General features: G+C 50.1%; 2 protein-coding genes across 3 annotated transcripts in view; both read left to right on the top strand.

Moving 5' to 3' along the window:
* Window positions 1-27,946, top strand: part of LOC107118255 (reticulon-3-like) — a 51,262-nt gene extending 23,316 nt beyond the window's left edge. Inside the window, exons 1-7 of one of the 2 annotated variants that reach the window (XM_015420563.1) lie at window positions 4,054-4,746; window positions 16,319-16,526; window positions 19,150-19,288; window positions 20,826-20,895; window positions 21,399-21,445; window positions 22,488-22,546; window positions 27,252-27,946. In XM_015420563.1, the coding sequence (XP_015276049.1) occupies window positions 4,281-4,746; window positions 16,319-16,526; window positions 19,150-19,288; window positions 20,826-20,895; window positions 21,399-21,445; window positions 22,488-22,546; window positions 27,252-27,297 (1,035 nt within the window). In that variant the 5' untranslated portion in view covers window positions 4,054-4,280 and the 3' untranslated portion in view covers window positions 27,298-27,946. Of the gene's footprint in view, window positions 1-4,053; window positions 4,747-16,318; window positions 16,527-19,149; window positions 19,289-20,825; window positions 20,896-21,398; window positions 21,446-22,487; window positions 22,547-27,251 lie in introns of those variants that run through there. The other variant, XM_015420564.1, reaches the window with a different exon arrangement.
* Window positions 4-4,267, top strand: LOC107118243 (reticulon-3-like). The gene is made up of 3 exons (XM_015420545.1): window positions 4-175; window positions 2,674-4,114; window positions 4,258-4,267. Exons 1-3 carry the CDS (start codon window positions 4-6, stop codon window positions 4,265-4,267), a joined length of 1,623 nt encoding a protein of 540 aa, XP_015276031.1.
* Window positions 27,947-27,977: the final 31 nt, after the last annotated feature.

Below are 27,977 nucleotides of genomic sequence, written 5' to 3'. Positions count from 1 at the left end.
AGTATGAAGCTGCCTGGTGCTGTCAAGCTGCTGATCTCATTCAAGGTGGATTGGCCCTTTAACCCACTGGGAAAGTTCCTGGAGGGCTGCCAGGGGCCAGAAGCAAGCGTCACTGTGCCCCAGAACCTCCAGCACCAGCACAGGGCCCACTTGGCTCTGACCCAGGTGGTAATGGGTGAGGCTATGCTGGTTGCAGCCGACTGGGTCCAACCTGGGCAGTTCCTGTGGGGCTTTTCAGCTTGTTTCTAGGCTGTTTTAGCAGGTCAGTCCACCCCTGGGTCCGTATAGTCCAGTGTTGTATCCTTTGCATAGCTGTAGCTCTCCAAGGACTTGGGTTTCCCCCGAACTGTTCCCTACAATCCTCTAACCAGAGTTGAAGCAGGGTCTTCTGTGTGCAGAACGGGTGCTCTGCCACTAGGAGTCCTCTCAAGTTGTGTAGGTGATTTTTATGGTGAGTCCATCTATTGGTCTGCCCTGACTAGCAACCAATGCTCCCTCTAAGCTGTGAAGTCTTGTGAGCAAAAATTCTACTTTGTAAGCTACTGGTGTGAAAGCTGTGAACAAGCGATTTGGCTACCGCATAAATTAGTTTTGCTCTGGAGCCATCCTTCCCGAGCGAAGACAAAAATGTTTGAGCCAGAGGCTAAAAAACTGTGAGCTAGCTCACACTAACTCAGCTTAGAGGGAACACTGGCTATGACTCATCCCCACTACTTGATGTTCTTTATTTGTAGACACCCGGGCTTAGACATGGGTCCTCCTACATGCGAAGCACGTACTCTATCTCAGAAACCTCGCCCTTTTCCTCCTGATAGCAGCATTTAAATACCACCAAGGAGAGACCTATTCCGCCAAAGCCACCAGCTTGAAAAGCCTTAATAATTTAAAGCACGTGCTGCTCGGTGGAATATACGTATTTTCACTCCCACTCAGACCAGAGTGAAAGGTATCATGGAGAGGCTTTGAAAAGTTGCTTTGCAAACAGATTCTCTGCTGAGAGATTGGCGCGTTTCCCTGGAGCCCTGAAGGCCTTCCTCAGGTTGAGTTTTGGAACTGGCCTTCAGATGTGCTGGCTTGGGCATTGGAGGCAGTGAGCTCCCACAGATGTGTGTTTGATCTTAGGCAGAAATGTCTCGGGAAAGCAGAGTTGTGGACTGGTGGCATTCCAACATGAATCTCTGTCCACGCTCTGCCTGTACCCATTCCACAGAAGGCATCCATTCCCAGATTCGGCAAAGAACACTTGTAAAATGTTTGGAAGTGCCATGTGTGTATGCTGTGTTCCCATGGCTCCATGTAATATAGGACATCTCAGAAACCTTATTACCCTTCTATTGTGGTGGCATTTTCAAAGTCAGCCCGCTGTCAACAGATTGTGCAAAGTTGATGTCTTATCCAAGAGAGCTAGTGGTACGTTTTTCACCTGCATTGCCTCTGTATTGGGCATCTTGAGTTTCTTGCTCTATAGTTGTGGTGACAGTGAACGTTTCTACTCACTGATATCTGTGAGACCTATTTCCAGGTCAGAACAGAATTTCCATGTTTTGGAAGTTTGCGTGCGCACAATGAAAAATGGGTTGCTGAAAGAGATGGCCGAACAAGCGATTGAGCCCCTCAATAATAAGACATTATCCTCCCCACGCATCATCTCTGCTTAGCTCAAGTAACACACAAGTTGGCATTTTGGTAATTCACTGCAAGCCTCAACTCTTAGTCCAGACCTCAGTTGTTCCTGAGAAGTCCCTTTGTGGATTACACCCTCTGGCTATAGTAGCACTCTTTGGCCAAAAGACAGCTTTACTTTCCCATGGTGTTTCAGCATCAAGTAATTTAGAAGGAAATTCCGCTGAGTGACTCCAGTTCCGTTTACTCAGATGTGTGGGCAGATCGCTTTGGGGCAATGCACCTTCAGTTCCTTTCACAACCACAGTCCCGTTTTTGAGGAGAGGCTCCCAGAATTCCTCCATGGTGTAAATGCAATCCTGGTAACTTAAGGGATGATAGTGGAAGAACCTGCCTTTCCAGCTCTTCGTTGTATGTTTCCTGTTGCCCAGACATCAAGAACAGGCTCTCTGGGTAACAGAATCACTCAGCATCCAGTTACCTGGTTGGCCTCCTTGTGGGGTTGTAGCAAGGTGTGCAAGACTGTTCTGTACCATTGAAGGACTGTGGGCTAGAACAGGCCATTGTGGTATCGTATCGTACTGTGGCGGAGTGTGCCATATTTTGATTACCTTTGCAGTTTGCCAAGGCTTCTGTTGTTTGCTCAGAGATCCCGTCCGATTTGAGCGAGGCCATTTCAGTAGGACTAGGTTGCACCGGCACTCACAGATCCTCACAGACATTCAAATGCACTGACGAGATAGCTTCTGTTCACCTACCCAGCATGCCAAGTTCTTTTGCACACTTGATCATTTTTTTTTTGCTGGCTTCAGCGCCCCCATGTGCTATGAAACTCGACCATTGGTGGCTTTATGTTCATGTGGATGGCAGCTCCCTTGTGAAGTGGCTTCCCTGTCCTTTGGGTGATGGTCCCATGCATGTTCGCCAATGCTGGTGTTTTGGAGTCTTGTCGTCCCCTCTAGTTCTAAGAGCATGCTGCCTGCTTCACTGTGTGAAATCTGTAACAGCTACTGTGTGCATCTCTCCCTTTCTCTACTCTGGACCCTCAAGAAGGGACAACACCTCATCCTCTGACAGAAAAATTGCCCTCCAAAGCTGTGAGCCCCCCTTCTCCCGGATGCTTTCCGTCAGCAGACTTCCAAGCGTCTCACTTGACACGTTCAGAGAACCAGAGGGAAGTGAGTGGTAAGCCAACGCCCTTCAATGCAGAAGAATTCAATGACGGCAAGCGATGGAGCTGTTTCAGTGGGACCAGTGAAGATTCGGGAATAGAGGCAGCTTCTGTTGGATCCCCTGGCCCGGAGGAACCCTTATTCTCAGTTGGATCCAAAGCTCATAATTATGAGCCAGTGAGTCAGAATGGCTCTCTGGGGCGTGATAACTCTGTGGGAGAAGTCAACCCAGGCGGTACAGCTGATCTGAACAGCCAGGACCAACCCAAACAACAGGCCTTGGGTGGAGAATCCAAATTTACTGTATCAGCCAACCCACAAGAAGGACCTGAACAATTGCCGACAAGAGTCATATATTCTCCTTCCTCCTTCTCCTCCTGCCCTGCAGCCCCCGGTGATGCTGTTGTGGACAAAGATTCCCCTGAATCGCCTTTTGAAGTCATTGCTGACAAATTGGAGTTTGATAAAGAGTTCAAAGATGCCCTCGCCAGCAACTCCAGTGACATTGGTAGCAACTGGGTCATGCACAGTGAACGGGAGCTGCTCACAGACATCCCAGAAGATAGCGTTTGCGAGTTTCGGGCCAAACCTCGCGGTGGGGGCAGAATTCCACCAGGGCCCGGACTGTCACGCCAGTCTTCGGGCACGACGGCAGCACTGGAGGAAGTGTCCAAATGTGTCCGTGAGATGCACAACTTCACGAGCGAGATGATGAGCTGGGACTTGATTCCGAAAGATCTCGAGGAGAAGACTGCCAATTCGCTGAGCTCAGAGCACCGAGCGCCGCTTACCAAAGAGGGAGCCAGCGGCGCAGGCAAGGCTGAAGCGGGTAGAACTTCCGCCCCTTACCAGCCTCTCAAGATCAATGCCCATCAAAAAGAAACAACCCCTTCAGACTTGGGAAAGCAGCCGCCTCAAAAACGGATGAATGGAGAAACAGCAGCGGTGAAAGTCGCCCCTGTAGTGGAACTGAAGACTGATGTCCGTTGGCCAAATCCAGGCTCGCCTGAAACTGCTGACGGCGACAGCTCTGGTGAGTCAGACGACACTGTCATTGAGGACATTGTGGCAGATTCAGCCTTCCGAGGGGAGAAGGGCACAGAGAGCAGTGGGCAGCCTCGGAGGCCAACCTCCGCACCAACGGCCTCTGTCAAAAAGGAAAATGGATCAGGCGAGCCCCGTAAGCCCGGCCAAGGAGCCGAAAAGCTGTCTAAGACTCCGGAGGGCAGTTGGGGATTTATCGATGACTTTGAGACCATCCAGAACAAAGCCGATGTTTTTGGAGGAAGCTCAGTTGGCGCACCACAGTTCCCTAAACGGTCTAATCCGAGCTTACCTGGTAAAGAGGTTCAGGATGTGGGTGGTCGTGAGCAGGGCTTTTTTGGGAAACAGCCCAGAATCGAAAACGTTTCCCCCAAAGGAACCCCAGCTTTTGACAGTGTCAAAGCGGCTGCCCGTCCAGGTGCACCTAACGACGAGAGTTTTATGGACTTTATGAAGGAGTGCTTGAAATCCAAGGGGAGCGAGTCCCCCGAAGACCCCGTGGAAACGTTCTCTGAAGCAGAGCTAAGAGCAGCGAGATCCGAAGTGTTGGCTCCTCCCTTTCAGCCGCCGCCCAAGGGGACTCAAGATTTTGAGCAGGAACACCTCACCATCAGGGCCCTCAAAGAAGCAGGGAGGAAGGCAGAGGTGGAGAAGCCAAGCAAGTTCTCCCTTTCAGGGGCAAGGCAGCCAGGGCAGTGTGGCGAGAGGTTGCCGGAGCCCCCTGCACCCCCTCAGAAGTCCGCCTTGGAGAAGAGGCCCCTCTGCCTCGAGCAGGCCGTGGATGTGAAATTGTCTCCCGCCTCCGCTAGCTTTGGCATGCATGATGTTCCCCGGGCATCTTCTCGGGCCCCTCCTCCTGAGCTTCCCATACCTCATGCTATAGCAAAATCGCTGGCTGAAGTTTCAGGTAAATTTGCTGTTTCACATTACCACTTGTGCCCGACTTCAGAATAAGAGCAGCGCTTTTTCCTCATAGGGTGGTGGTGGCAGTAATGGGACATTTCACTTGTTTTTCATCAGCCTTGCCACCAGCCATTGATCCAAAGTAGCCGGTGTTCCTTTAAGTATGAAGCATCTAGGGCAGTGATGGCGAACCTTTTAGAGACCGAGTGCCCAAACTGCGACCCAAAACCCACTTATTTATCGCAAAGTGCCAACACGGCAATTTAACCTGAATACTGAGGTTTTACTTTAGAAAAAACAACCCATACATTAACTTAAGATGATCCAAAGAAAGTAAGGAAAGCAATCCCAAATGCTTTCATTTACTTAAAATTATTTGGCATTCGACACTTTTATGATGGTCTGGGTGGCCTGGCTGGGGCGATGGCACGTGTGCCCACAGAGAGGGCTCTGAGTGCCACCTCTGGCACCCATGCCATAGGTTCGCCACCACTGATCTAGGGGGTTCCTCAGGAATGTGCATGCTCGGTGAAGGTCCACACACTGTTTGTGGGAGCCACATTGCCAAAACACAACTTGAACTCTCTCTCCCCCCTCCCCCCATAAAGCTCATAGATCCCAGTTTTGGGGGGAGGGGCCATGGCTCAGTGGTAGAGCATTTACGTGGCATGCAGAAGGTCCCTGGTTCAATCCCAGGCATCTCCGGTTGAAAGGATCAGAATAATGAGTGATGTGAAATACCCCAAAGCTGCTGCTGGGCAGACAGTACTGACCTCGATGTACCAATGTTCTGATAAGGGAGCTTCATGTTTAGTCGTTGGCATCTCAATTTGAAGGATCTGGAAAAGACTCCGATGGGCCATTGCCCATCAGAGTTGACCGCACTGGGCTAGACGAGGTAGATTAATGGTCTGACTGTGTATTCGGCAGTTGCATCTGTTTATGTTCATTTGGGCAAGAGTTTGGAGATCCTTTTTTAAAAGAAAGGGTACAAGACTGTGTTTGGGATTACTCCACCCTCTCGCCCTCTTTGTCCAGTAGCTTCCGAGATGCTCCTCGTCTTCCCTCTCCGGCACGCAACGCTCCTGCGTTGAAGTCTCCAAACAGCTGGCCCAGATTGCGTTTCAGTAAAGAATTTCAGTTCTCCACTAATCCAGTTGATTCTAACAGCCCCGCAGATCCCACAAGCGATAGATGCCACAAATGCTTCTGTGGCTGGTCTCAAGTCACATGGCTGAGATAGTGCTGGAGGCGTTTGTGTTAGAGATCAACTTTGGCAAAGGCAGGCTTGGGTTTTGTAAGAGGTTATTGTCAAATTTGGTTACAGATCATGATTGAGATTAGTTCTAGGGAGGAGTTTGGCCTGCAGGACTACTGGTGAAACAGTTTTTTTTGGGGGGGGGGCATATGCAACTCTGAATTTAAGGACTTCCGCGCAGGCACCCTCCCGTTAGACCGTCCTGAATAGGGGCTTTGTTTGGTTGTGCAGTATATGCTTTTAGAGTGCATTACTTCCTTTTCAAGATTTTGGTAGCATTTGAGAGGCTGGGTGGAAATCTTTCGTGCCACACCTTTGGCTGTTTCAAAATTCCATAGCGGTGAGTATAGACGTCGTTTCTAACTTGCAGTATGAACTGAGTTGCAGTTCTCTGTTTTGGGGAGGGCTGGAGTTCTGCTGTGGTTCAGTTCTTGTAAAGCCTCTCTTGCTGTTGGGAGGAAACCTCAGGGCATCTGCACAAACCCTGGTCATGCACGGAGATCCTCTGAGCAGGCTGATGAAGAGTGGAGAACAAGTCGGGTGTGTGACGCAGTAGTTCAGAGAATGTCTGATTAGAGCCTGAGAGATGCAGGTTCAGACCCCCACTCAGCCATGACCCTTATTGGGTGACTGGGGGCCAGTTGCTTTCTCTCAAGCTAACCTACCTCCCAGGGTGATTGTACGTGCAACCCGTTTGCTCTGAGCTCCTTGGAGGAAGGGAGAGGTAAAAGTGCCAAAGAGGCTGAACTGTGAACCAAGATAAGCCCATTCTTAAGCTTGCCTTTACCATTAACTCAGTAGCTGGCTTTTGCCAGGTCTCTGTTCTTTCAGTCTCAGCCCCACTCCCACCCATTTATAACAGAGCAAATAGGGGGGGGGCTGCAAGGATTTCCCTTCCCCCCACTATTTCCTCTTTCGTTCCCTAGGCAGGCCCAATAGCCTTTCCCTTCTTCCTGCTGTCTTCTGTCCTGCCCGCCTATCTTTATCTGCCCCATCTTCTGCTTTCCCTCCCCTAGCAGCTTTCCTTAGGAAAAAAGCCTAGCCCAGGGGTGGCCAAACTTACTTAACATAAGAGCCACATAGAATAAATGTCTGAGAGCCGCAAGAGGTGAACAAATATTACATTTATTGAGACTACCAAAAATAAAAACAAGAGGGGTAAAAACAGATATTGCTAATGATATCTATTTATCCAGTGATATTTATTTGTTTGCTAATGATATTTGTTTAAGAGCAAGAAAGAGAGAGGTGGAAAGAAAGAATGAAAGAGGTGGAGAGAGAGAGAGTGAGAGAGCAAATAGATGGCGAGGGAGGGGGAAGGAAGGAAGACAGAAAAAGAGAAAGAAAGGTGGAAAGAAAGCAAATAGATCGGGGAGGAAGGAAGGGGGGAGAGGGAGAAACAAAGAAAGCAAATAGATGGGGGAGGGAAGGGGAGGAAGTAAGGAAGAGAGACAGAAAGAAAGAGAGAAAGTAACGAAGAAAGAAAATATATGTGAAAGAGCCACATGTGGCTCCCGAGCCACCATTTGGCCACCCCTGGCCTAGCCCAATGGTGTGAGCAGTGAGTTTCCAGTGGTTGCCATCAGCAAGTCTTCCATCAGTAGACATGACAGGGGATGGAGATGGGACCCTTTCCGGGGCTGTTTTAGTCTCCAGGTCCACCCCCTGCTTCTGCCTACCATGGCTTTGCTTTACAGAAAACAAAGCTTGGGAAGTCTCAGCAAAATTGTGGTAGTTACCTAGCAACATCCAAAATGGCCATCAAGAGCTCAGTGGGCGTTCTTTTCTTAAAGCTAGAGGCATTGTTTCTATTATTCTGGGTAGTTTTGATCCCACTGTGCGCTGTAGTTGTTTTGCTTTTTTCTTAGCTCTCAAATTATTCTGCAAACCTGGTACATTTGTCCTTTGATCTGTTTTGCAGATCCATTAATCCACACTCTATGGTTTGGTTTGAAATTAGATAGGATGCTGGCCTGTCCTGTTTTTATATTGATAAGCACTGGGGAAGTGCCATAGCACAGTTGCAGAGCACCTGTTTTGCATGCAGACAGTCCCCGGTTCTGACTTTGGCATCTCCAGTCAAGGGATCTTGGGTGGCAGGCATTGGGAAAGACCTTTGTCTCTGGCAACCTGAGCAGATAGTATTAAGACAGACCGATGGTCTGACTCTGTGTAAGACAACTTCGTATGTTCAGAGGCACTGAGAAGGCTGTGGCACGGTGGTAGACCACATGAGTTCTGTCCCAAGAGGTCCCAGATTCAGTTCCCGGCAATCTCTAGTGGGGTCTTTCCCCAGGACCTACTTTCTTCCCTCCGAGACCTTGGGAGGGCTACAGCCAATCAAAGTAGGAGATACTGAGCTGGGTGGGTCAGCTGTCTGACTTGACATAGGGCAGCTTCCTATTGTTTATAAATTTATCAAGAAAGTGCATGTGAAGTGTGTTGATACCTAACCATTCACCATTCTCCCCTTAGTGAGATAAACCACCGAACCTCATGTGGTGTCATATTTTGCAACAAAGGCACAGATTGAAACGGATGCAGGCTGCAAATATGCACAAGAACTTCAGTGTGCAACTATGTACACAGTTCCCACACACACACATGGAAATTCTCTCTGTAAGGAAAACACAGTTCCGAAGGCTGCCCTTCAACTGCCCTTCAACTGCACAGAGCTTTTTTGGTTGAGCGTCTAGTTTCTGTGTTTGAGCTTGACCTACTATAGAGAGCCAGTGTGATGTAGTGGTTAGAGTGCAGGAATGGAGTTTGACCTGGGTTCAAATTCCTCTTCTGCCGTGAAAGCTCCTTAGTTGTCAGGACCTTTATTGGCATAGGTTACAAGCATAACCAACAGAAAAGGCAATTTTGAATGATAAAGGGGTTGGAACACTTTCCCTATGAGGAAAGGTTAAAGCGCTTAGGGCTCTTTAGCTTGGAGAAACGACGACTGAGGGGTGACATGATTGAGGTTTATAAGATAATGCATGTGATAGAGCAGTTAGAGAAAGAAGTACTTTTCTCCCTTTCTCACAATACAAGAACTCGTGGGCACTCCTTGAAACTGCAGAGCGGTCGGGTTAGAACGGATAAAAGGAAGTACTTCTTCACCCAAAGAGTGATTAACACATGGAATTCACTGCCACAGGAAGTGGTGATGGCTACAAGCATGGACGGCTTCAAAAGGGAATTGGATAAGCATATGGAGCAGAGGTCCATCAGTGGCTATTAGCCACAAGGTATAGATAGGGGCTCTGGGGCAAGTGATGCTCTGTCTTCTGGTGCTTGGGAGGGGGTCAACAGTGGGAGGGCTTCTAATGTCCTGGCCCCACTGGTGGACCTCCTGATGGCATCTGGTATTTCTGGCCACTGTGTGACACAGAGTGTTGGACTGGATGGGCCTTTGGCCTGATCCAACATTGGCGTCTCTTATGTTCTTATGTTCTTATTTTTAGCATACAGAAAAAGGTTCCTTAGGCGAGGGAAGGAAAGAGCCATGTGTACCTGAACACCGTGGAGGGAAGGTGAAATAAAAGTGGTACTCAATAGGTAGCATCAAAACCAGATACCCGGGAGCTTAGCAGACGATGAAGCTCTTCCTCAGTTGAGGATGAAGGTACTCATAATTTCAGCAGATGTAGGAACACCATAGAGGCGTCGGGGATGTGGGTGTTAGTTGGAAATGGAACAACTGTATCCTGAGCCCGTGGGCTATCTTTTATCTTGTAATATTCAGGAAGGGGGTGTGCCACTCATTCTCCAGTGAGAATTATGCCAGTGTTCCCGAGTGCGAAACCCTTGCCAATCCTGCCAGGATACCCTGGGCTGCGGTCCCTTCTCTGGTGGTGGTGGTGGAAAGTGCCATCAAGTCGCAGCTGAGCTACGGCAACCCCGTAGGGCTTTCAGGACAAAGAGACGTTCAGAGGGGGTTGCCATTGCCTGCCTCTGCATCGCAGCCCTGGACTTCCTCGGAGGTCTCCCATCCAAACACTAACCAGGGCTGACCCTGCTTAGCTTCCAAGATCTGACAGGATCGGGCTAGCCTGGCCTGTCCCGCTCAAGGCATCCCTTCTCTACCTGGTCCAAAAGATGCAACAAAGATGCCTTTCAGAAATGAGATTCGGGTGGGGTAGCCACGTTGGTCTGAAGAAGGAAAACAAAGTATGAGCCCAGCGACACGTTTAAGACCAGTAAAGCTTTATGAGCTTTCGTGGGCACACACGTGCCCTCAGATGCAGCGAAATGGAATTTACGGGTCTATACATACAGGCATAGGTTGAGCAGTAAATTAGAAGAAGAAGAAGAAGAGATTGGATTTATACCCCGCCCTTCACTTGGAGTCTCAGAGTGGCTTACAAACTCCTTTCCCTTCTCCTCCCCACAACAGACACCCTGTGAGGTGGGTGGGGCTGAGAGAGCTCTGACACAAACTGCTCTTTTTCAAGGACAGCTGTGCCAGAGCTTGTGACTGACCCAAGGTCACATCGGCAGGTGCAAGTGGAGGAGTGGGGAATCAAACCCGGTTCTCCCAGATTAGAGTCCGCACACTTAACCACTGCACCAAGCTGGCTCTCCAGTTTATGAGCATGCAACATAATGAATAATAAATGTCTCCATTATGCTGCACACTAATTTACTGCTCAACCCCCCTGCCTATGTGTATGGACTGGTAAACTCCCATTCAGTTGTATCTGAGGAAGTGTGTGTACCCAGGAAAGCTTGCACGATGAATAAAACCTGGTTGGTCCTCAAGGTGTCACTGGACTCATACTTTGTTTCAGAAATGAGACGAAGCTGGAGAGGGGGAAAGGGAGCTAAACAGCAGACACACAGTCCGGGCCTTGGCAACCCCGGGGAGTGTTTGTGTTTGTGCGTGTGCACCCTGTGAGGCTCCCCTTTGGGGACTGCCGCTTAACAAACAAGGGGGAATCTTGGCCTCCATTCTGTTCTCCTGGGAGCAGCGGCTTCAGTGGCTTGGGCTTTCCCTCTGGGACAGTTTCTCCCCACCCCCAGGCTGTGAGCGAGGAGAGGGTTAAGGGGGGGCATCATCATTCCCCCCCCCTCCTTTTGTAGGTCAGGGAGCAAGCAGTCTCAAAAATGTTTTTTTTATGAACTTATCTTTGGAAAGCTGCCCGTTGCCGATCTCCCACAAGGAGGGAGCTGCCCTCTCAGTATCCAAACAGGGAGCGTGTTGTGCTGGGTTTTAAATGCGTCTTCTGTGTTGCTGCGGGGCTGCTGGACGGTGGGAGGGGCCATCACTGAATGACGGAGCACATGCTTTGCATGTGCAAAGTCCCAGGGATGGTCTTCTGGGATCTGCTGTTCAGTGAGAACCAACTGATTTGCATGCCACAGTTCCCAGGTTCTCTCTCCCACCCACCCTCACTCCCACAGCTAAATGGCTCTTCTGCGGCAGACCTGGGAATAGAGCGTTCTTAAGAGAATCATAGAGTTGGAAGGGACCTTCAGGGTCATTCTAGTCCAACCCCCTGCACATTACAGGAAATCCATAAATGCCTCCCCCCACACCCCCAGTGACCCCCCTGTTCCATACCCGGAAGATGACAAAAAAAAAAACACCCTCCAAAGGGGCAATCAGTGTTTCCCTGGGCATGTAAGAAAGGGCCACAAGAAATAAGCACTGATGCCACCCTTCCTGCCCTCATCTAGTCCAACCCCCTGCACAATGCAAGAGATCCACAACCACCTCCCCCGCCCCCGCCCCCGCACACCCAGTGACCCCTGTTCCATGCCCAAAAGGTGAAAAAAAACCTCCAGGATCTCCAGCCAAACTGGCCTGGAGAAAAATTGCTGTCTGACCCCTAACGTGGCGATCAGCATTTCCCTGGGCATGTAAGGAAGGGTCACAAGAACGAAGCACTGAGGCAACCCTCCCTGCCCTCCCTCTTGTGACCTGCCCAAGTTCCCAGAATCCGCATGGCTGTCAAGTGGCCCTCTAGCCTCTGTTTGAAAACCTCCAGAGATGGAGAGCCCACCACCTCCCGAGGAAGCCTGTTCCACTGAGGAAACACTTTGACTGTCAGGAAGTTCTTCCTCATGTTTAGCCGAAAACTCTTCTGATTTAATTTCAACCCATTGGTTCTGGTCCGACCTTCTGGGGCGACAGAAAATATCTCCACACCATCCTCTCTGTATGACAGCCCTTCTCTTAATTCCTCCTTACCAAATTCCTACCTGAAATCCATTTCTTTTCCTCCTTTTAGGAACTTTGAGTCTGTCTCTAATCAGTTAGATTTGAATCCAGGAGCATCTTTGAGACCGACAAGAGCTTCAAGGCGGACGTTTTGGACAGTCAGAGCTCCCTTCGTTCAGGCACAGCCTTGACTCAAAAGCTTCTACCCCGAAACTCGTGTTGGTCTCGAAGCTGCTCCTGGACTCAGATCTAACTGTGTTACTGCAGACCAACACAGCCGCCCTCCAAAACGCCCTCTAACAGGTTCTGTTTGGATCGAAGAGATGCTCAAAGAGGGGGAGGGGCTGCACAGTTTCAGAATTTCACTCTGCAGATGCTCAGAGGCAGGCGGCGTCTTCCCAGCCTCCCTGTTTTCCTGCTAGAACACCACCCTTTGGTGTGTCATGTAAAGCAATTGCGAGGGTTGAAGGTACAGAAGGGTACAAGGAAAGGGGAGTACTGAGGATAAGAGGAGTCAACGGCTGTATCTACACAAGCCCAATAACACCTTAGAGACCAACGAGATTTTGGGGGTCGTAGGCTTCAAGAGTCAAAGCTCCCTTTATCAGCTTTGACTCACAAAAACTTAAATCCTGAACCTCTGAACGTGAAGGTTCCCCTCAGTCACCACGGCTAGCGGCCACTGATAGACCTCTCCTCCATGAATCTATCCTAATCCCCTTTTAAAGCAGTTTATTCGTGAGGACCACAGGAATAAACAGCTTTAAAAGGGGGATTAGATTCATGGAGAGAGAGGTCTATCAGCGGCTACTAGCTGTGGTGACTGAGGAGAACCTCCACATTCAGAGGCAAGTCAGCCTCTGAATACCAGGGCCAGGAGCAACATTCCCTCTCAGCTGTGGAGTCTTGTGAGCAAAAATTCTACTTTGTGAGCTACTGGAATTAAAGTTGGGAGTAGGTGATTTGGCTGCTGCATGAATGAGTTTGCTCTGGAGCCATCCCTTCCTGAGCTAAGACAAAAAATGTGTGAGCCAGAGGCTAAAAAACTGTGAGCTAGCTCACACTAACTGAGCTTAGAGGTAACACTGGCCAGAAGGCAACATCAGGGGAAGGCCTCAGCCTCTCTGCCTTGTTGTTGGCCCTCCAGAGGAACCGGTTGAGGCCACTGTGTGAGGCAGGATGCTGGACGAGATGGACCCTCACTGGACTGACCCAGCAGGGCTCTTCTGATGTCCTTACCCAAAAAACTTTGTTGATCTTCGTGGTGCTACTGGATTCGAATCTAGCTATTCTGTTGCAGGCCAGCAGAGCTGCCTTCTGAATCTATCTACACAAATGAATTTGGGAAACAGACATTCCCCTTGGAGTCCCTAAATTGAGTGGCTAGGTGGCTTAAGAATGGGTTAAATTTAAAAAAAAAAATCCCTCCATTCAGCTCTTGGGATTTCTTCTCAAGGCTTTTGCCCCATATCTTCACGCTCCGCTTCCCAGCCTGGAGGGCCAGAAACTTGCATTTAAAATGAAAACAGAAGGCTTGAGGGTCTTAGGATGATGCAAGAGCAGCAAGACAGGCCTGTCTGTTCATCAGCTGAGGCTCATGAAAAATGCAGGCTCAGTGGGACCGGAGGGCGAAGAGCCAGCTTAAGATTTCCCAGCAGCCGGTCGCAGCAGAGCAGTAAACTTGAACCAGAGAGCAATGAAAGTGGAGTAGAGGCCTCTTAAAAGAAAGGCCCTGGGGCTTCGCCTCCCCCCCCCCCCCCCATTCCGGCTTTGCCGTCCCTGCTTGTTCACCATCGATCGCTCTTGATGCGTTTTCCTCTGCTGTATTTGCAAGAAGGAGTTGCCAAGGTTAAAAACAAAAAAAATCTCCCTCGACGATTCTCTGGCAACCGCCTTTTCGAGGCGTTTTTGTTTTCATTTCGCTCTTGTTCTGAGCAAAACCCTTGATCCCGTCCTTTCCCAGCCTCAGCCTCCCACTCCTGGCCGTCTTGACAGCTTATTGCAGGGTGGCAGGGAAGGGGGCAGGTGCCGCCAGGGCTTTTGTGCAGGTAACATGCAGCCAGCCTACCCCTCTTTTCTCCCCCCCCCCCTTTATACATGTTGTTCTGGTCTGATCTGGTTACCTGTTCCATTGAGGAACGCACACTTGCAGTACAAAAACTTCTTCAGCCGCATGAGCTCACACTGGCTCTCCATTCAGCCTTTCACCCCCGTCCACACGCACACACCCCCTACAGTGTGGAAGCATTTGTGGGGGTCACCTCCGAAGTGCGCCAGAGGTGCCCAAGAGCAGCCAAGCAAGGTGGTTTCATTGGGCAAACCCCGATGGTTCTGCGTCCTTTGGTTTTTGGGATCGGTGCAGGCAGACCTGAGCCAAGCGTTCATCTGGAGTTCAGCCGGGTGACTCAGAGCCAGCCGAGGGGCGGTGGCAGGCAGCCCCTCCCCTCTGCCTCAGCAAGGGGCACGCCTGCCTGGCTGCCCGTTGCCCTGCCTGCCTTTTTTAAATCCCGAGGGCTGAGTTTGTCCTTGGTTTGGGGCAGCAGTGCCCTCTTTCTTGAGATGGCTGGATGCTGCAGACAAGCCTCACAGACAGGTGGGGGAAGTAAAAATAACTGTCAGCCCCTCCCCGCTTCCCCCACCCCCCGTGTAGCCTTTCTCCTGTGCAAATGCGTTTTCACCCCTTGCATATGACCAGGGAAATTCTTCTCACTCCCAGCCATGACTGTTGCGTTCCTCAAAACCTTCTTTGACATCTTGAGTCTGCCCCTGTCAGCTGGTGCTGTGTAGGTTTCTTTTAGCAGTGGAGGGACAAGTGGTTAGTTCAACCCTAACCCGGGAGAATCTAGAACTCTGTGCCCATCAGTTACCTGCCAGAGGTCTTCCAACTGGAAGCCCAGGTGTGTTGTGTTCACCTTTATTATTATGTAGTTCTCTTTGCCCCATCTCAGAGCAGGTTACAGCTTCAAGCCCGTATGTCGTAGAGCGAAACCAGAACGACCCATCTGTCTGCAGCCACGGGGACATTGGGGCACTGGCGGTTGTTGCGGCTTGCTTGGGTTCTTTCAGTGTAGCGGATGGGCAGTGGGCTATCAGGAGAGGCCTAAAGGGACAGGGAAACTTGAGGACGGCGGATGTGCGTGGGGGGGCAGATAAAAGCCCCTCTCCAACATTTTGAGCCCCATCAGAACCTGCATAGGAATGGTTACCCCACTGGCATGCTGGCATGTGAGTGAGGTATAGGAAGCCTGTTTCCTGATGCCTTGTCATGTGCAAGGGGGAGGGGCTGCAGCAGCTCAGTGGCAGAGAGCCTCCGCCTGGCATGCCGAAGGTCCCGTGATCAGTCCCCGGCATCTCCATCTAAGGATCAGGCAGCAGGCGATGGGAAAGACCTCCACTGGAGAGCTGCTGCTCGTCTTGAGTACATAAGAGCAGAAGAGAAGCCAATGTTGGATCAGGCCAATGGCCCATCCAGTCCAACACTCTGTGTCACACAGTGGCCAGAAATACCAGGTGCCATCAGGAGGTCCACCAGTGGGGCCAGGACACTAGAAGCCCTCCCACTGTTGACCCCACCCACAAGCACCAAGAATACAGTAGATAATATTAATTCTGATGGACCAACGATCTGAGTCAGTATAAGGCAGCTTCACGTGTGTATATTATTGTCCGGTAGCAAAAAATATTGTTTTGTATATTGTTGGGGGATGTCCCCCCAGGTAGTCTGAAGTGGTATGCCTAGACGTCTCCCATCTCATTTTGTGCAGTGCGCAGAATAGCGTGTGCTTCTCTTGGCACCCGGGAGCCGTCCCTTCACACGCAGAGGAGAAGATTCCAAAGAGCAGGGTGGGGGCCTTTTCCAGCCTTCCTCTGCCTGTCACAGAAGCTGTCGGCGTTAGTGATTTTGTGTTGATTCCGGAACAAAGATGTGGTCGTCTGTGTTGCCTAGGGAAATGAGTCACCCAGAAAGGTTTCCTCCACTGGGAGCGGGGGGGGGGGGGGAATAAGTTTAATTCTGGATCTCTGCAAAACGCTCATAGCTTTTCAGTATGCCTCCTGACAGCCGTGCAGATCTCCCACCTAGTCGCGCTGCATATCCTGGGCCCTTCTTTTTGGCAGCGTCTCCTTGTAACCCCTCATGGCCCTCCGTTTGTCTCCCCTCTCCGGCAGTGCGCGATCTGATCTTCTGGCGGGACGTGAAGAAGACGGGCGTCGTCTTCAGCACCACCCTGATCTTGCTGCTCTCCTTGGCCGCCTTCAGCGTCATCAGCGTCATCTCATACCTCATCCTGGCGCTCCTCTCCGTCACCATCAGCTTCCGGGTCTACAAGTCGGTCATCCAGGCCGTACAGAAATCCGAAGATGGACACCCATTCAAGTGAGTGGGCTCCGGTCGGCGCCAGGGACTGTGCCGGAACTGCGAGCTGCATTCCTGTCTCACAGGCCACTGAGGCGTCTCTCGTCCTCGGTTCCCACTCCTGTAAAACTGGGCATTCGTATCTGAAAGCCCTTGTGAATTCCCCAGTGGGATGTTCAAACTGTGGAACTGCCTGCCACAAGACAGAATGAAGTCCGCTAGCTTAGATGGCTCTTAAACAGGTTTAAGAGGGCAGATCTGTCAGTGGGCGTTAGTCATGATAGCTAAATGGAGCCTCCGCGTTCTGAGGCATGTGCGTGCCAGGTTAGTATGTATCATAAGTATGCAGTAGATGAGGGCAGTTGCCTCTGTGCCCTGCTTCTGGGCTTCCCAGAGGCACCTGGGTAAGTCACTGCCTGGAACCAGGATGCTGGAATAGGTAGCCTCCCTGTCCCAGCTTGACTCTTTTTAGGTGGCCAGATTGGTTTACAGCAGTAGGATCCTAAGTGAAATGTAGCAGCGATGACCAATGCTCCTCTAAGCTGTGGAGTCTCGTGAGCAAAAATTCTACGTTGAGTGCTACTGGCATTAAAGCTGTGAATGAGCAATTTAGCTACTGCATAAATTAGTTTGCTCTGGAGCCCTCCTTCCTGAGCTAAGACAAAAATGTGTGAGCTGGAGGCTAAAAAACTGTGAGCTAGCTCACACTAGCTCAGCTTAGAGGGAACCAGGGGTCATTTCCTGCAGGAGCGCACAGGAGCGGAGCTCCAGCAGTAAAGAGCCCAAGGGGCGGGCATATGCAACAAGCCCCACCCCCTGTTCCCAGCAGCCCTCAGTCAGAGCAAGAAGCAGCCAGGTAAGTTGCAGAGGCCCCCGCCCCCGGTCCAAAACAGACCAGTGGCAGTTTTATTCAGGTACAAGCTCTCCCTCCTCTGCGAGGACGGATCTGCACGTCCCCCGTCCCCCCAATAGCTAGCAATCCAAAACAGTCCAGTAGAGCCTGAGCGGTGGGTGTTGCCTTCTGACACACTTCCAGTGATGTCAGGGGGTGTGGCATATGCAAATAAGTTATGCTAATGAGCTCCTGCACCTCTTTTTCTATGAAATGACCCCTGGAGAGGACACACTGGTGATGACTAGAGAATTGAGAATTGGGGGGGGGGGCACTGGAAACAATCAGGGGGGAAATGGGGTTCCGGCCCTCTTTTTTGGAGGAGTGTTTTCAGTTTTTCCAGCAGGAAAACTGGAAAATCTGGGGCATCACGGGGTGGGGGAAACCCTCATGTGAAATAAGTTTATCTTTTAGAATGTGAACATTGCTTCTTAAAGCAAAGGTTTTCACACTCAACATGTATATAGCGTGAAAACCCATGCCGACACCTTTCCAACGGAAAAATGTGGGGTATGCTGAAAATAATAACCTCTTGCACCATACTTTCTCTTTTTGAGTGAGAAAAACCTTGGCTCACCAAGCGTTCCACTCATTCCAAAGGTACGCATGGAAAAGTCGGAGGCGTCCCTCAGTTTTTCCAATGGTAAAAAAGGGACAGTTTTGGGGAGCGCCGAAAAAAACCCTGTTGCTATGCTGTGGACCTAGACCACATTTTCAGGAATGCTTTTGTTTAAATTTAAGTAATTTTGGCTACGATTAATATGCTATGATGTGTTTTAATACATTAAGAAAAGAGTTCATTGTTGTCAATGTTGTAATGTTTGGTTTAATATCACCTACTGTGACCCCCTAAGAGAATTTTCTCTTCACTGTAGAATTTGTTTTTTACCAGTCACTTGGATTTTTCCTACCTCTCAGATGGCAAAACATGAGAGCGACATGTGCGACAGTTTGTATGCCATGTATGCCGTCTTGATCTCCTTGGGAGTGGGGCAAAACAAAATGTATAGAGCCCTGTTACTTGAAAGATGCCTCTGTGCTCATGAGAACATAAGAAAAGCCCTGCTGGATCAGACCATTGGTCCATCTAGTCCAGCCTTATACAGAGGCTAACCAGTTCTTCTGGAAGGCCAACAAACCAGCCATAGAGGCCACGACCTTTCCCTGGTGTTGCTTCCTGGCATTGGGATTCAGAGGCTGACTGCCTCTGAAGGTGGAGGTTCCCCTCAGTCACCAAGGCTAGTAGCCAGTGATAGACCTCTCCTCCATGAATCGATCTAGTGCCCTTTTAAAGCTGTCTATGTCTCTGGTCATCACTACATCCACTGGCGGCAAATTCCCCATTGTAATCACTCACTGTGTAAATAATTATTTCCTTTTGTCCATCCTGAACCCACTGCCCATCAACTTCATTGGATGCCCCTCGAGTTCTAGTATTTTGGGAGAAGGCGGTAAAGTTGTCCTTGTCAACTCTGTGCACCCCATGTGTAATTTTATAAACTTCTGTCATGTCCTCCCTTAGTCTCTTTACTAAACTGAACAGTCCCGGACTCTCCTCCTTGACCCCATGCTATGAGCATCCTTCTTACCTTGGCTTTTCGAGAAGCCAGACAGCATGAATCTGTGGATTTGAGGACCACTGGTCCACACCACAGAAGGGGGGAACCTTGTGCAGCCCTGGTGGCTTCATGCAGTCTGATGCCTCTGTTTTTATATTGTACTTTTTCCCTCTTTTTTCTCTCTCTTTCCCAGAGCTTACTTAGATCTGGAGATCACCCTCTCCTCAGAGACTTTTCACAACTACATGAGCTCTGCCATGGTGCACGTCAACCACGCCCTGAAACTCATCACCCGCCTCTTCCTGGTGGAAGACTTGGTAGATTCGCTGAAGGTCAGTGTTGGCCAAGATGAAGCCAGTTTGGTGTAGTGGTTAGGAGCACGGACTCTAATCTGGGAGAACCGGGTTTGATTTCCCACTCTTCCACATGCAGCTGCTGGTGTGTCCTTGGGTCAGTCACAAGTTCTCTCAGAGCTGTTCTCTCAAGGGCAGTTCCAGAAAGAGTTATCTCAGCCCCACTTACCTCACAGGGTGTCTGTTGTTAGAGAGTTAGAGAGAAAAGCAGGGTATGAATGAAGTTACCCAGGTTCAAATCCCTACTCAACTGTAACGCTCCCTGTGCCAGCCTGTGCCTCTGTTTCTCTCTGCCTAGCCTACCTCACAAGATTGTTGTGAGGATACAATGGAGGAAGGGGAAATCGTGCACAACTTTCTCGAGTTCGTTGGAGGAACGACGGGATAGAAATATGCTGGCTCTTCCACAGGAATGGCAGGCCTGGTGAACGCGATCTTTGCCTTTCCATATGGGACAGGCAGAGGGATATCAGGCTCTAGAGGTCACTTTCACAAAAGGCCGTTGGGTTGAATTTTTAAAAGGCTATTTTTATTATTTGCTTTTCCAAATTATCTCATATTCAAATAAAATGTTAGGACATCTAATCACAAAAACCCCTTTGAAATCTACCTTCTAAACCAGGGGTGTCAAACATATGGCCCTCGGGCTGAATGAGGCCCCCGGAGGGCTTCCATCAGGCCCACAGTGGAACTGGCCATCTCCTGCTTCCAGTTCTGCTGCTGCTGCTGCTGCTGCATCATAGCTTGCTTCGCCAGACTCTCTTAATCACTCAGCCACTTCATCTTTTAACCTGGTTCCTAGAGTCAGAACTCTGAGCATGAGATTTCTGTGGTGAATGTCAAGAAATCAAAAGCAGGTTTGCAGCTTACAGAGCTAATGTTTATTTTATTTATTTATTTATATTTGGATTTATATCCCGCCCTACCCCGAAGGCTCATGTTTTAAGCATGTTTTTATTTTAAGTGGGGGGGGGACCCCTTTGTGTTTGTGTCCTTTATAAAGTTTATCTCTCCGCTACCTGGCATCGCAGTTTATGATACACATGGCCCGGCCCAGCAAGGTCTCGTTTATGTCAGATCCAGCCCCCGTAACAAATGAGTTTGACACCCTTGTTCTAAACGATCCATTTCACAGCAGCGGAGAATCACACTAATAATTCTGTTTCCAAAGATTGTGCTGAAGGAAACCTCTCACTTCTGTACACCTAAGGCAGCCAATGAGCCCACGCAGGAGGCAACAGGAGGAGGCAAGGAAGGGTTGGCCAGAAGGAGGAATGGGAAGGGAAGCCTGTGAACAGACAGGAGAAGGGTGAGGGGGGGTGTGAGAAAATGTGGCTGGGAATCCCACTGGAGCCAGGGACGAGCCACAAAAGGTGAGGGTGGCCACTGCTGAGGTTTGCAGTGCTTTCCCAGACTCGGAGTGTGCCCCGTAGTCTTGCTGTCGTGTCGGCACCAAGCAGCCCGTTGCACTGCCTTTGATTCCAGCTAACAGCCCGCCTCCTTTCTTTGGTTGCAGCTGGCAGTCGTCATGTGGCTGATGACATACGTGGGGGCCATCTTTAACGGGATCACCCTCCTCATCCTTGGTAAGACACCGCCGTCGTTGCTTCGGCTGGGTGGTCCTGCGCCAGTCTGGGCTGGGCTTTTTTGACCATGGCAATCTAATACGGGTCTGGAAGGGCACTAGGAACTTTGGAGCCCGTTAAGGGGCTGCTAAGAAGGCCCCTCCCAGTGCCGTGGAGATAATCTGTAGGAGTGCCTTCAGGTTACAAACCTGCCATTAGGCTTTACGTTCCGTTTGATCAGTCCCACCCAGGTTGCCTGCAGTGTTCCGTCTAAGCTGAGTTAGTGTGAGCTAGCTCACAGTTTTTTAGCCTCCAGCTCGCACATTATTGTCTTAGCTCCGAAAGGATGGCTCTGGAGCAGTCTAATTTATGCAGTAGCCAAATCGCCCGCTCACAACTTTAATGCCAGTAGCTCACAAAGTAGGATTTTTGCTCACAAGACTCCACAGCTTAGAGGGAGGGTTGGTGCTTGCCTGCCCTAGTTCCCTTTGTGAACTCTGTCTTGTCTTTTGTTTCCTCCCCAGCGGAGCTGCTGGTTTTCAGCATGCCAGTTGTTTATGAGAAATACAAGGTGAGTAATCCTTCTTTGTGGCAACCCAAATAGCCAAAAGTAGCCCGAGTTATTAGCGCTTGAAAGTTAAGCAGGGTGCATCCGCACTGCACCTCCTGACTTTTTTTGATGGGGGATGGGGTGGGTTCCAGCCATGTTGGAGAACCGTCGCTGTCCCTAACCAAAAGCCTGGCGGAACATCTCTGCCTTCCAGGCCCCGTGGAACTGCATAAGGTCCCACAGGGCTCTGACAGTATTAGGCCGAGAGTTCAGTACTTGGATGGGAGACCACCAAGGAAGCCCAGGGATGCTACGCAGGGGCAGGCAATGGCGAACCCACCTCTGTTCATCTGTTGCCTTGAAAGCCCCATCAGGTGGTTCTATAAGTCGGCTGCAGCTTGGTGGCACTAAATTAAAATAATCGTAGCCCCGCCTCTCCTTGGCTTCTCGAGTCAGCCGCATGAGCACAAGCTCCCTAAAACGAGAGGCCCTTGGCCAGAGCACTGACCCCTTTCACTGCATAGTCCCAGACTGATCTGTCACACAGCTGAGCAGCCGCTTTCTCCTGGTGACTGGACTAGGAACTTTGAAGTCCTGCGGGAGGTTCCTAGGGCCATGCTGACAGCAGAGGGTGGAAATGACACGCTTGGGTTTTCATGCCCTCAGACTTCACACTGTGTTCTAGGGCTCTTCAAAACATTAAGTATTCGCTGGGCGGGGTTCAGTGATGGAACCTCTGCATTGCATGCGGAAGCTCCCAGGTTCGATCCCAGGCCTCTCCAGTTGAAAGGACCAAGCAGTAGGTGATGTGAAAGACCTCTGCCTGAGACTTGCTGCCCATCTGAGTAGACAGTCCTGCCTTTGACAAGACCAGTGGTCTGAGTGTGGGATACAGCAGCCTCGTATGTCCATTCAGAAGCGTTTCAGGGAGGGGAGATGGTATGCAAGCATGAGCTTGGCTGTATATGCACAACCCCTGCTGTGACAACTTCCTGTTCCTTTCTTGGATGTCGTCTTTGGCTTCCTCCAAACCTCACTTGGCTGTTCGTTCGCTTGCCCTCAGACCCAGATCGACCACTACGTTGGGATCGCCCGGGATCAAATCAAGTCGGTGGTTACAAAGTAAGTCTCTGCGAGCCCCAAGTGTGAAATTCCTGATTGAGCACGGGTATCTTTCTGCAGTCCCTCAACAGCCCGTCTGGAAGGTCTGCCGTATTTTGACCGTTTCCCTTTCTGTGCCTTCCGCATCTTCTGTAACCTTGCAGTTAGATCTGCCTACTTCTTTGAGGGGAGCGACTGGCCGTAGCGAGGAACGAAACCCCTCAATATGTGTAGGACAAGCCACAGTGAGTAGGCAGTTTGCTATAAGGAGGCAGCGGCTGTGGGGAGGCTGGGTCTCTCTTCGTGCGCAGAGTTCGTTTTCTGTGGCCAGACCTTAGATCCCCCCTGAGAATATCTCTGATTTCTTCTTTTCAATCCCTGGCTTCTAGCTTTACTTGAGACCCTTCTAACGATTTCTCAAAAAACAACTGTGTGTGTACTATGGCCTGTAGCTTTTTTTTTTTTTTTTAAATAGGTATATATTATGGATATACAAATATACACAAACAACATACACAGCCTATATGTCATTACATATAATTACAAATTATAACCAAGTACACAACCTACTTATAACTACAAAATACAAAAAAAATTGAAACAGGCGATTTACATTTCTTGCCTTTTCCCCCTCTTTGCCAAAGAAAAGAAAGCTGCTTTCCTAAATAATTCCACATTTTTGTTCTAGACACAGTTCTGAGGCTTACACAATATTCATTCATTCTTCCTTTGCCAACTCCGTCGGAAATGTTTAATTCCAAAACAGACCAGCACTCTGCAAATAATTCTTGGGCAGCACTCTCCTTACAATCCTGTTTTAATGTCATTATTTTCTCCCTGATGGTGACAAACTGCATCTGTCATTATTTTGTCGCCTCGGTATCCGAGTCTCATGCTGTGCTGCGTTGGTGGGCAAATGTTCCCCAGAGAGCACTACAGTCAGGGTCTCAAAATCGCTTGGCCCTCCCTGACCCTAAGTATGCCAGGCTGGCATCGACCAGGGCCAGGGACTTTTCAGTGGTGGCTCCAACCTGGTGGAATGAGCTCCCAGATGAGATCCGGGCCCTGCGGAACCTTTTACAGTTCTGCGGGACCTGTAAAATGGAGCTCTTCTGCCAGGCTTTTAGGCCCTGTGCCAATATCATTATCCAGCCTGAGCATGCCGACAGGGAAATCTACCGCTGACTGTATATTTATAGTCAGGGCTCTTTTTGTAGAAAAAGCCAGCAGGAACTCATTAGCATAATAGGCCACACCCAACAGCAGAAACTCATTAGCATATTAGGCCACACCCCTGACAGCACAGCTCATTAGCACATTAGGCCACACCCCCATGTTACCAGAAGTGTGGTTATCCAGCCACACCCACCTTTCGCTTGTTATTCTGTTTACCTTGTTCGTTGTCAAAACCCAGGGCCTTTTTTTGTAGCAGAAACTTCTTTGCATGTTAGGCCACACGCCCCTAATGAGCCAGTTTGGTGTAGTGGTTAAGTGCGCGGACTCTAATCTGGGAGAACCGGGTTTGATTCCCCACTCCTCCACTTGCACCTGCTGATGTGACCTTGGGTCAGTCACAAGCTCTGGCACAGCTGTCCTTGAAAAAGAGCAGTTTCTGTCAAGAGCTCTCTCAGCCCCACCCACCTCACAGGGTGTCTGTTGTGGGGAGGGGAAGGGAAAGGAGTTTGTAAGCCACTCTGAGACACCTTTGGGTAGTGAAGGGCGAGATATAAATCCAATCTCTTCTTCTTCTTCTAATGTAGCCAATCCTAATGGGTTTCTGCTGTTGGGTGTGCCTATTATGCTAATGAGTTCCTGCTGGGTGTGGCCAACTTGGGAGCCAGCCGGAACTCCGTTACTGTGCGTTCCTGCCCCAAAATAGCCCTGTTTATAGTGTACTCTGCTACTATTGTACCGCCATCGCCATATAAACTGTTTTTAGTAACTTATGTTGTGTCTTATGCTGACATTTATGTTGTTGTTTTATCTGTCGCTATTTTTATGGAAGCCGCCCTGAACCTGCCTTGGTGGGGAGGGCGGGATACAAATCAAATAAATAAATAAATAAATAAAATGACTGCTGGCCGGGGGGGGGGGCTACATCCAACCCTCAGAAGCTTTTCCTCTGGCTCTTCAAACTGTTTTAACGATTTATACGCAGCACAGGCTTTTGGCGTGGTGATCCCACAACTCCAGATTTACGGAGAAGGGCGATTCACTTTTTAAAAGAGAGAGAGAGAGAGAGTAGGCGCAAATCAGTAAACCTCCAAAGGTTTGCGACCCACTTCCACAGGTTTGCGACCGACGTCTGAGTTGAGCCATATAAGTTGGGAAATGGTGGGGATAGCAGGACAGCACTTCCGGAGGGGAATGACTGAAATCCCTCAGCCATTCCCAGCCATTAAGAAACAAATGGGGCAGGTGAGGTCCCATCTCGGTCTCAGCCCTGCTTTTGTAGGCTCTCAGTTGGATGGTGGCTGAAAACTCGATGAGCCAGGATCCAACCAGGAGCCTTCAAAAACAGGCAGAGATCAAGATGTAACCCACCGCTGCTCCCTGGCAAAAAAAAATGTCCATCGCTACCCCTTTAAGGCCATGAGTGGCCTAGGCTAGCCTGATCTCATCAGATCTCAGAAGCTAAGTGGGGTCAGGATTTGGATGGGAGACCACCGAGGAAGTCCAAGGTCGCTATGCAGTGGCAGACCACCTCTGAACCTCTCTTTCCTTGAAACCCCACCGGGCCGCCATAAGTCAGCTGTGACTTGACGGTGCTTTTCTCCCCCTCCTCCTCCGCCACCCCCACTGTTTCAAGAAAGAAGATGGGAGCGGGTGGGGCATTTTTCTAGTCACATCTGGGCCACCGCTGGCTTTTGAGAAGCCCAGTGTGGTCACCTCACCGGCTATTCCTGCTTCCTCCCCCTGCTCCATGAGTTCCCAAACCCTGCAGCAGGTCAGGTCCTTTGCTGCTTAGCTGAATAATAGCAGCTGAGCATCTGTAGAGTGATTTAGCATTGAATCAAAATGGCCCAGCCCAAAACAAAAGCCAGGAGCAAGATTGGACTTGCATCTGTTTTTGAGAGCTGCACTTCTGGATTTCTGCTTTGAACTTTTGAGTGAATTGAAAAACATGCTCTCACTATTTGGGCTGAACAGACCGCAAGGAGGGAGTTCAGCACCTGCTACATGTTGTTTTTTCTAAACAAAAAAGGCTCTCAAGGTGGTTCCCAAAATAGTTCAAAACAATAAAACACTGGATCATGAAACTTTCTCATAAACCATCAGCCGTATGAAAGAGAGGGGGTGTAAAATTGAACTCCACTCCATATGCTTGGAGGAATTTTTTAAAGCCTCCATGTCCTTCCAGAAACAAGCAATGGAGCTGATGGGCTTCTAGGGTGGAAGCAGACTGCAGATGCTGTTTTATTTATTTATTTTTCGCATTTATAACCCGCCCATCCCATAAGCGGGCTCAGGGCAGGTCACAGCATTTCAGTAAATACAATAAAATTTAAAACATATAAAAACAGTAGTCATGCTTGCCATCGGGAGAATCCGGCCCATTGATGTCGCTAAGTATGGCCGGTTATCAGTGGCTGGGAGACCGCAACCTCCGGGGGGCCACATGTGGACGCCCACTGCCTCAGCCAAAGGCCTGGCGGAACAGCTCCGTCTTGCAGGCCCTGCGGAATTGAATAAGATCCCGCAGGGCCCTGGTCTCAATAGGGAGCGTGTTCCACCAGGTGGGGGCCCGGGTGGAAAAAAGCCCTGGCCCTGGTCGAGGCTAGGTGGACGTCCTTTGGGCCAGGGATCACCAGGAGATGTTGACTCTCAGAGCGTAATGCTCTCCGAGGCGTATGTGGGAAGAGGTGGTCCCTTAGGTATGTTGGTCCCAGACCATATATCTGCCTTGGATGAGAGTCTGCATGGGGCCTGAAGTGCAGGAGGGTTTGCACAGAAGTAGATGCATTCGGGTGTACTGTGACTCACAACCATTTCGGGCTTGCAGAGTCAAAATGAGCACCTTGAATTGTGCCCAGAAAACACACAGGCAGCAAATGCAGGTGTCCAGGCACCGCACACACTGCACTCTTAACAGCTCACTCTCAACAAAAAGCAGCAGTCTTTATAGTCCCACTGTACATCACATTGGTCATGCCACATCAGGAGTGCTGTTTGCAGTTCTGGCGGTCTCACTTCAAGAGAAATGTGGACAGAATGGAGCAGGTGCAGAAGAGAGCGACGAGGATGACCGGGGGCCTGGAGACCAAGCCCTACGGGGAAAGGCTAAGGGACTTGGGAAAGTTCAGCCTGGAGAAGAGGAGGTTGAGGGGGGACAGGATGGCTCTCTTTAAGTATTTGAAGGGCTGTCACTTTTAGAGGAGGGCAGGGAGCTGTTCCTGTTGGCAGCAGAGGACAGGACTCGCAAGAATGGATTTAAATTACAGCCGGAACTGGTTGGATATTTGGGGGGGGGGGGAATTACAGTAAGAGTAGTTCAGCATTGGAATGGGCCGCCTAGGGCAGTGGTGAGCTCCCCCTCCCAGGCAGTCTTCAAGCAGCGGCTCAACGAACACTTGTCTGGGATGCTTTAGGCTGATCCTGCCTTGAGCAGGGGGTTGGACTAGATGGCCTCCCTCCAACTCTATGATCCTGTGACTCCTTCCAGCTCCGTGATTCTTTGGGGAACAGTCCTTAATCACCCTTTCTCTCTTTTTCTTTTCCTCCGCAGGGTCCAAGCGAAGGTTCCTGGAGTCATGAAGAAGAAAGCCGAATAGCCTTGCAGGGAGCCAAGGGCCAGCCATCACCTCAAAACAAAATGAGAAAAACAACCCCCCCTTCGTGTCATAGCTATAACCATTGTTACTTGTACCTATGAAGGAACATGCCGAGTCAGCTTGATGTCTGCATTCCAAGCTTACCGATTTTATTTTTTATTATTGCCCCCCCCCCAAAATCCCCTTTTAAGCCTAAACACTGGGCTCACAATACACTGGACTATCCACAAACTGGTGTCAGGCGTTGGAAGCTGCGGGGGGAGGGACCAGCACTCCAGGCGATCCTGTCTCAGAGGGAACAATGCGTGTAAAATAAGCCGCCGGAAGCGGGCGCTGTTATCCGGCTAGCGATGCACGGCTCTGCTAGGTGAGAACGGCTGTGAACATTTCTCTCACCACAGCCTGTCAGGCTGAAATAGCTGTACGATGATGGTAGCTCCCTTATTTCTCTCTCCCATCTTTCACCCGATGCCCACCTGTCCCCGTGAGTGAAATCCCAGGGGTCAGCATCGGTGAGCCTCTCGCTAAAGCGGAAGGTGCCTCTGCTACTGTCTGTCTGTCTGTCTCTGGGTTCTACTGTCTTTCTGGCATGGATTAATCTATAATGCAAAACCAAGCTTAAGGGAGCTTCCCCCCCCCCCCAAACCCCAACCCTCGTGTACCCTCCACGCACTCCAGCC

Source organism: Gekko japonicus, unplaced genomic scaffold (assembly GCF_001447785.1).
Source record: "Gekko japonicus isolate JY-2015 unplaced genomic scaffold, Gekko_japonicus_V1.1 scaffold713, whole genome shotgun sequence".
Taxonomy (NCBI): Eukaryota; Metazoa; Chordata; class Lepidosauria; order Squamata; family Gekkonidae; genus Gekko; species Gekko japonicus.
Note: the sequence above shows the minus strand (reverse complement) of the source record. Positions and strands in the feature narration are given on the sequence as shown.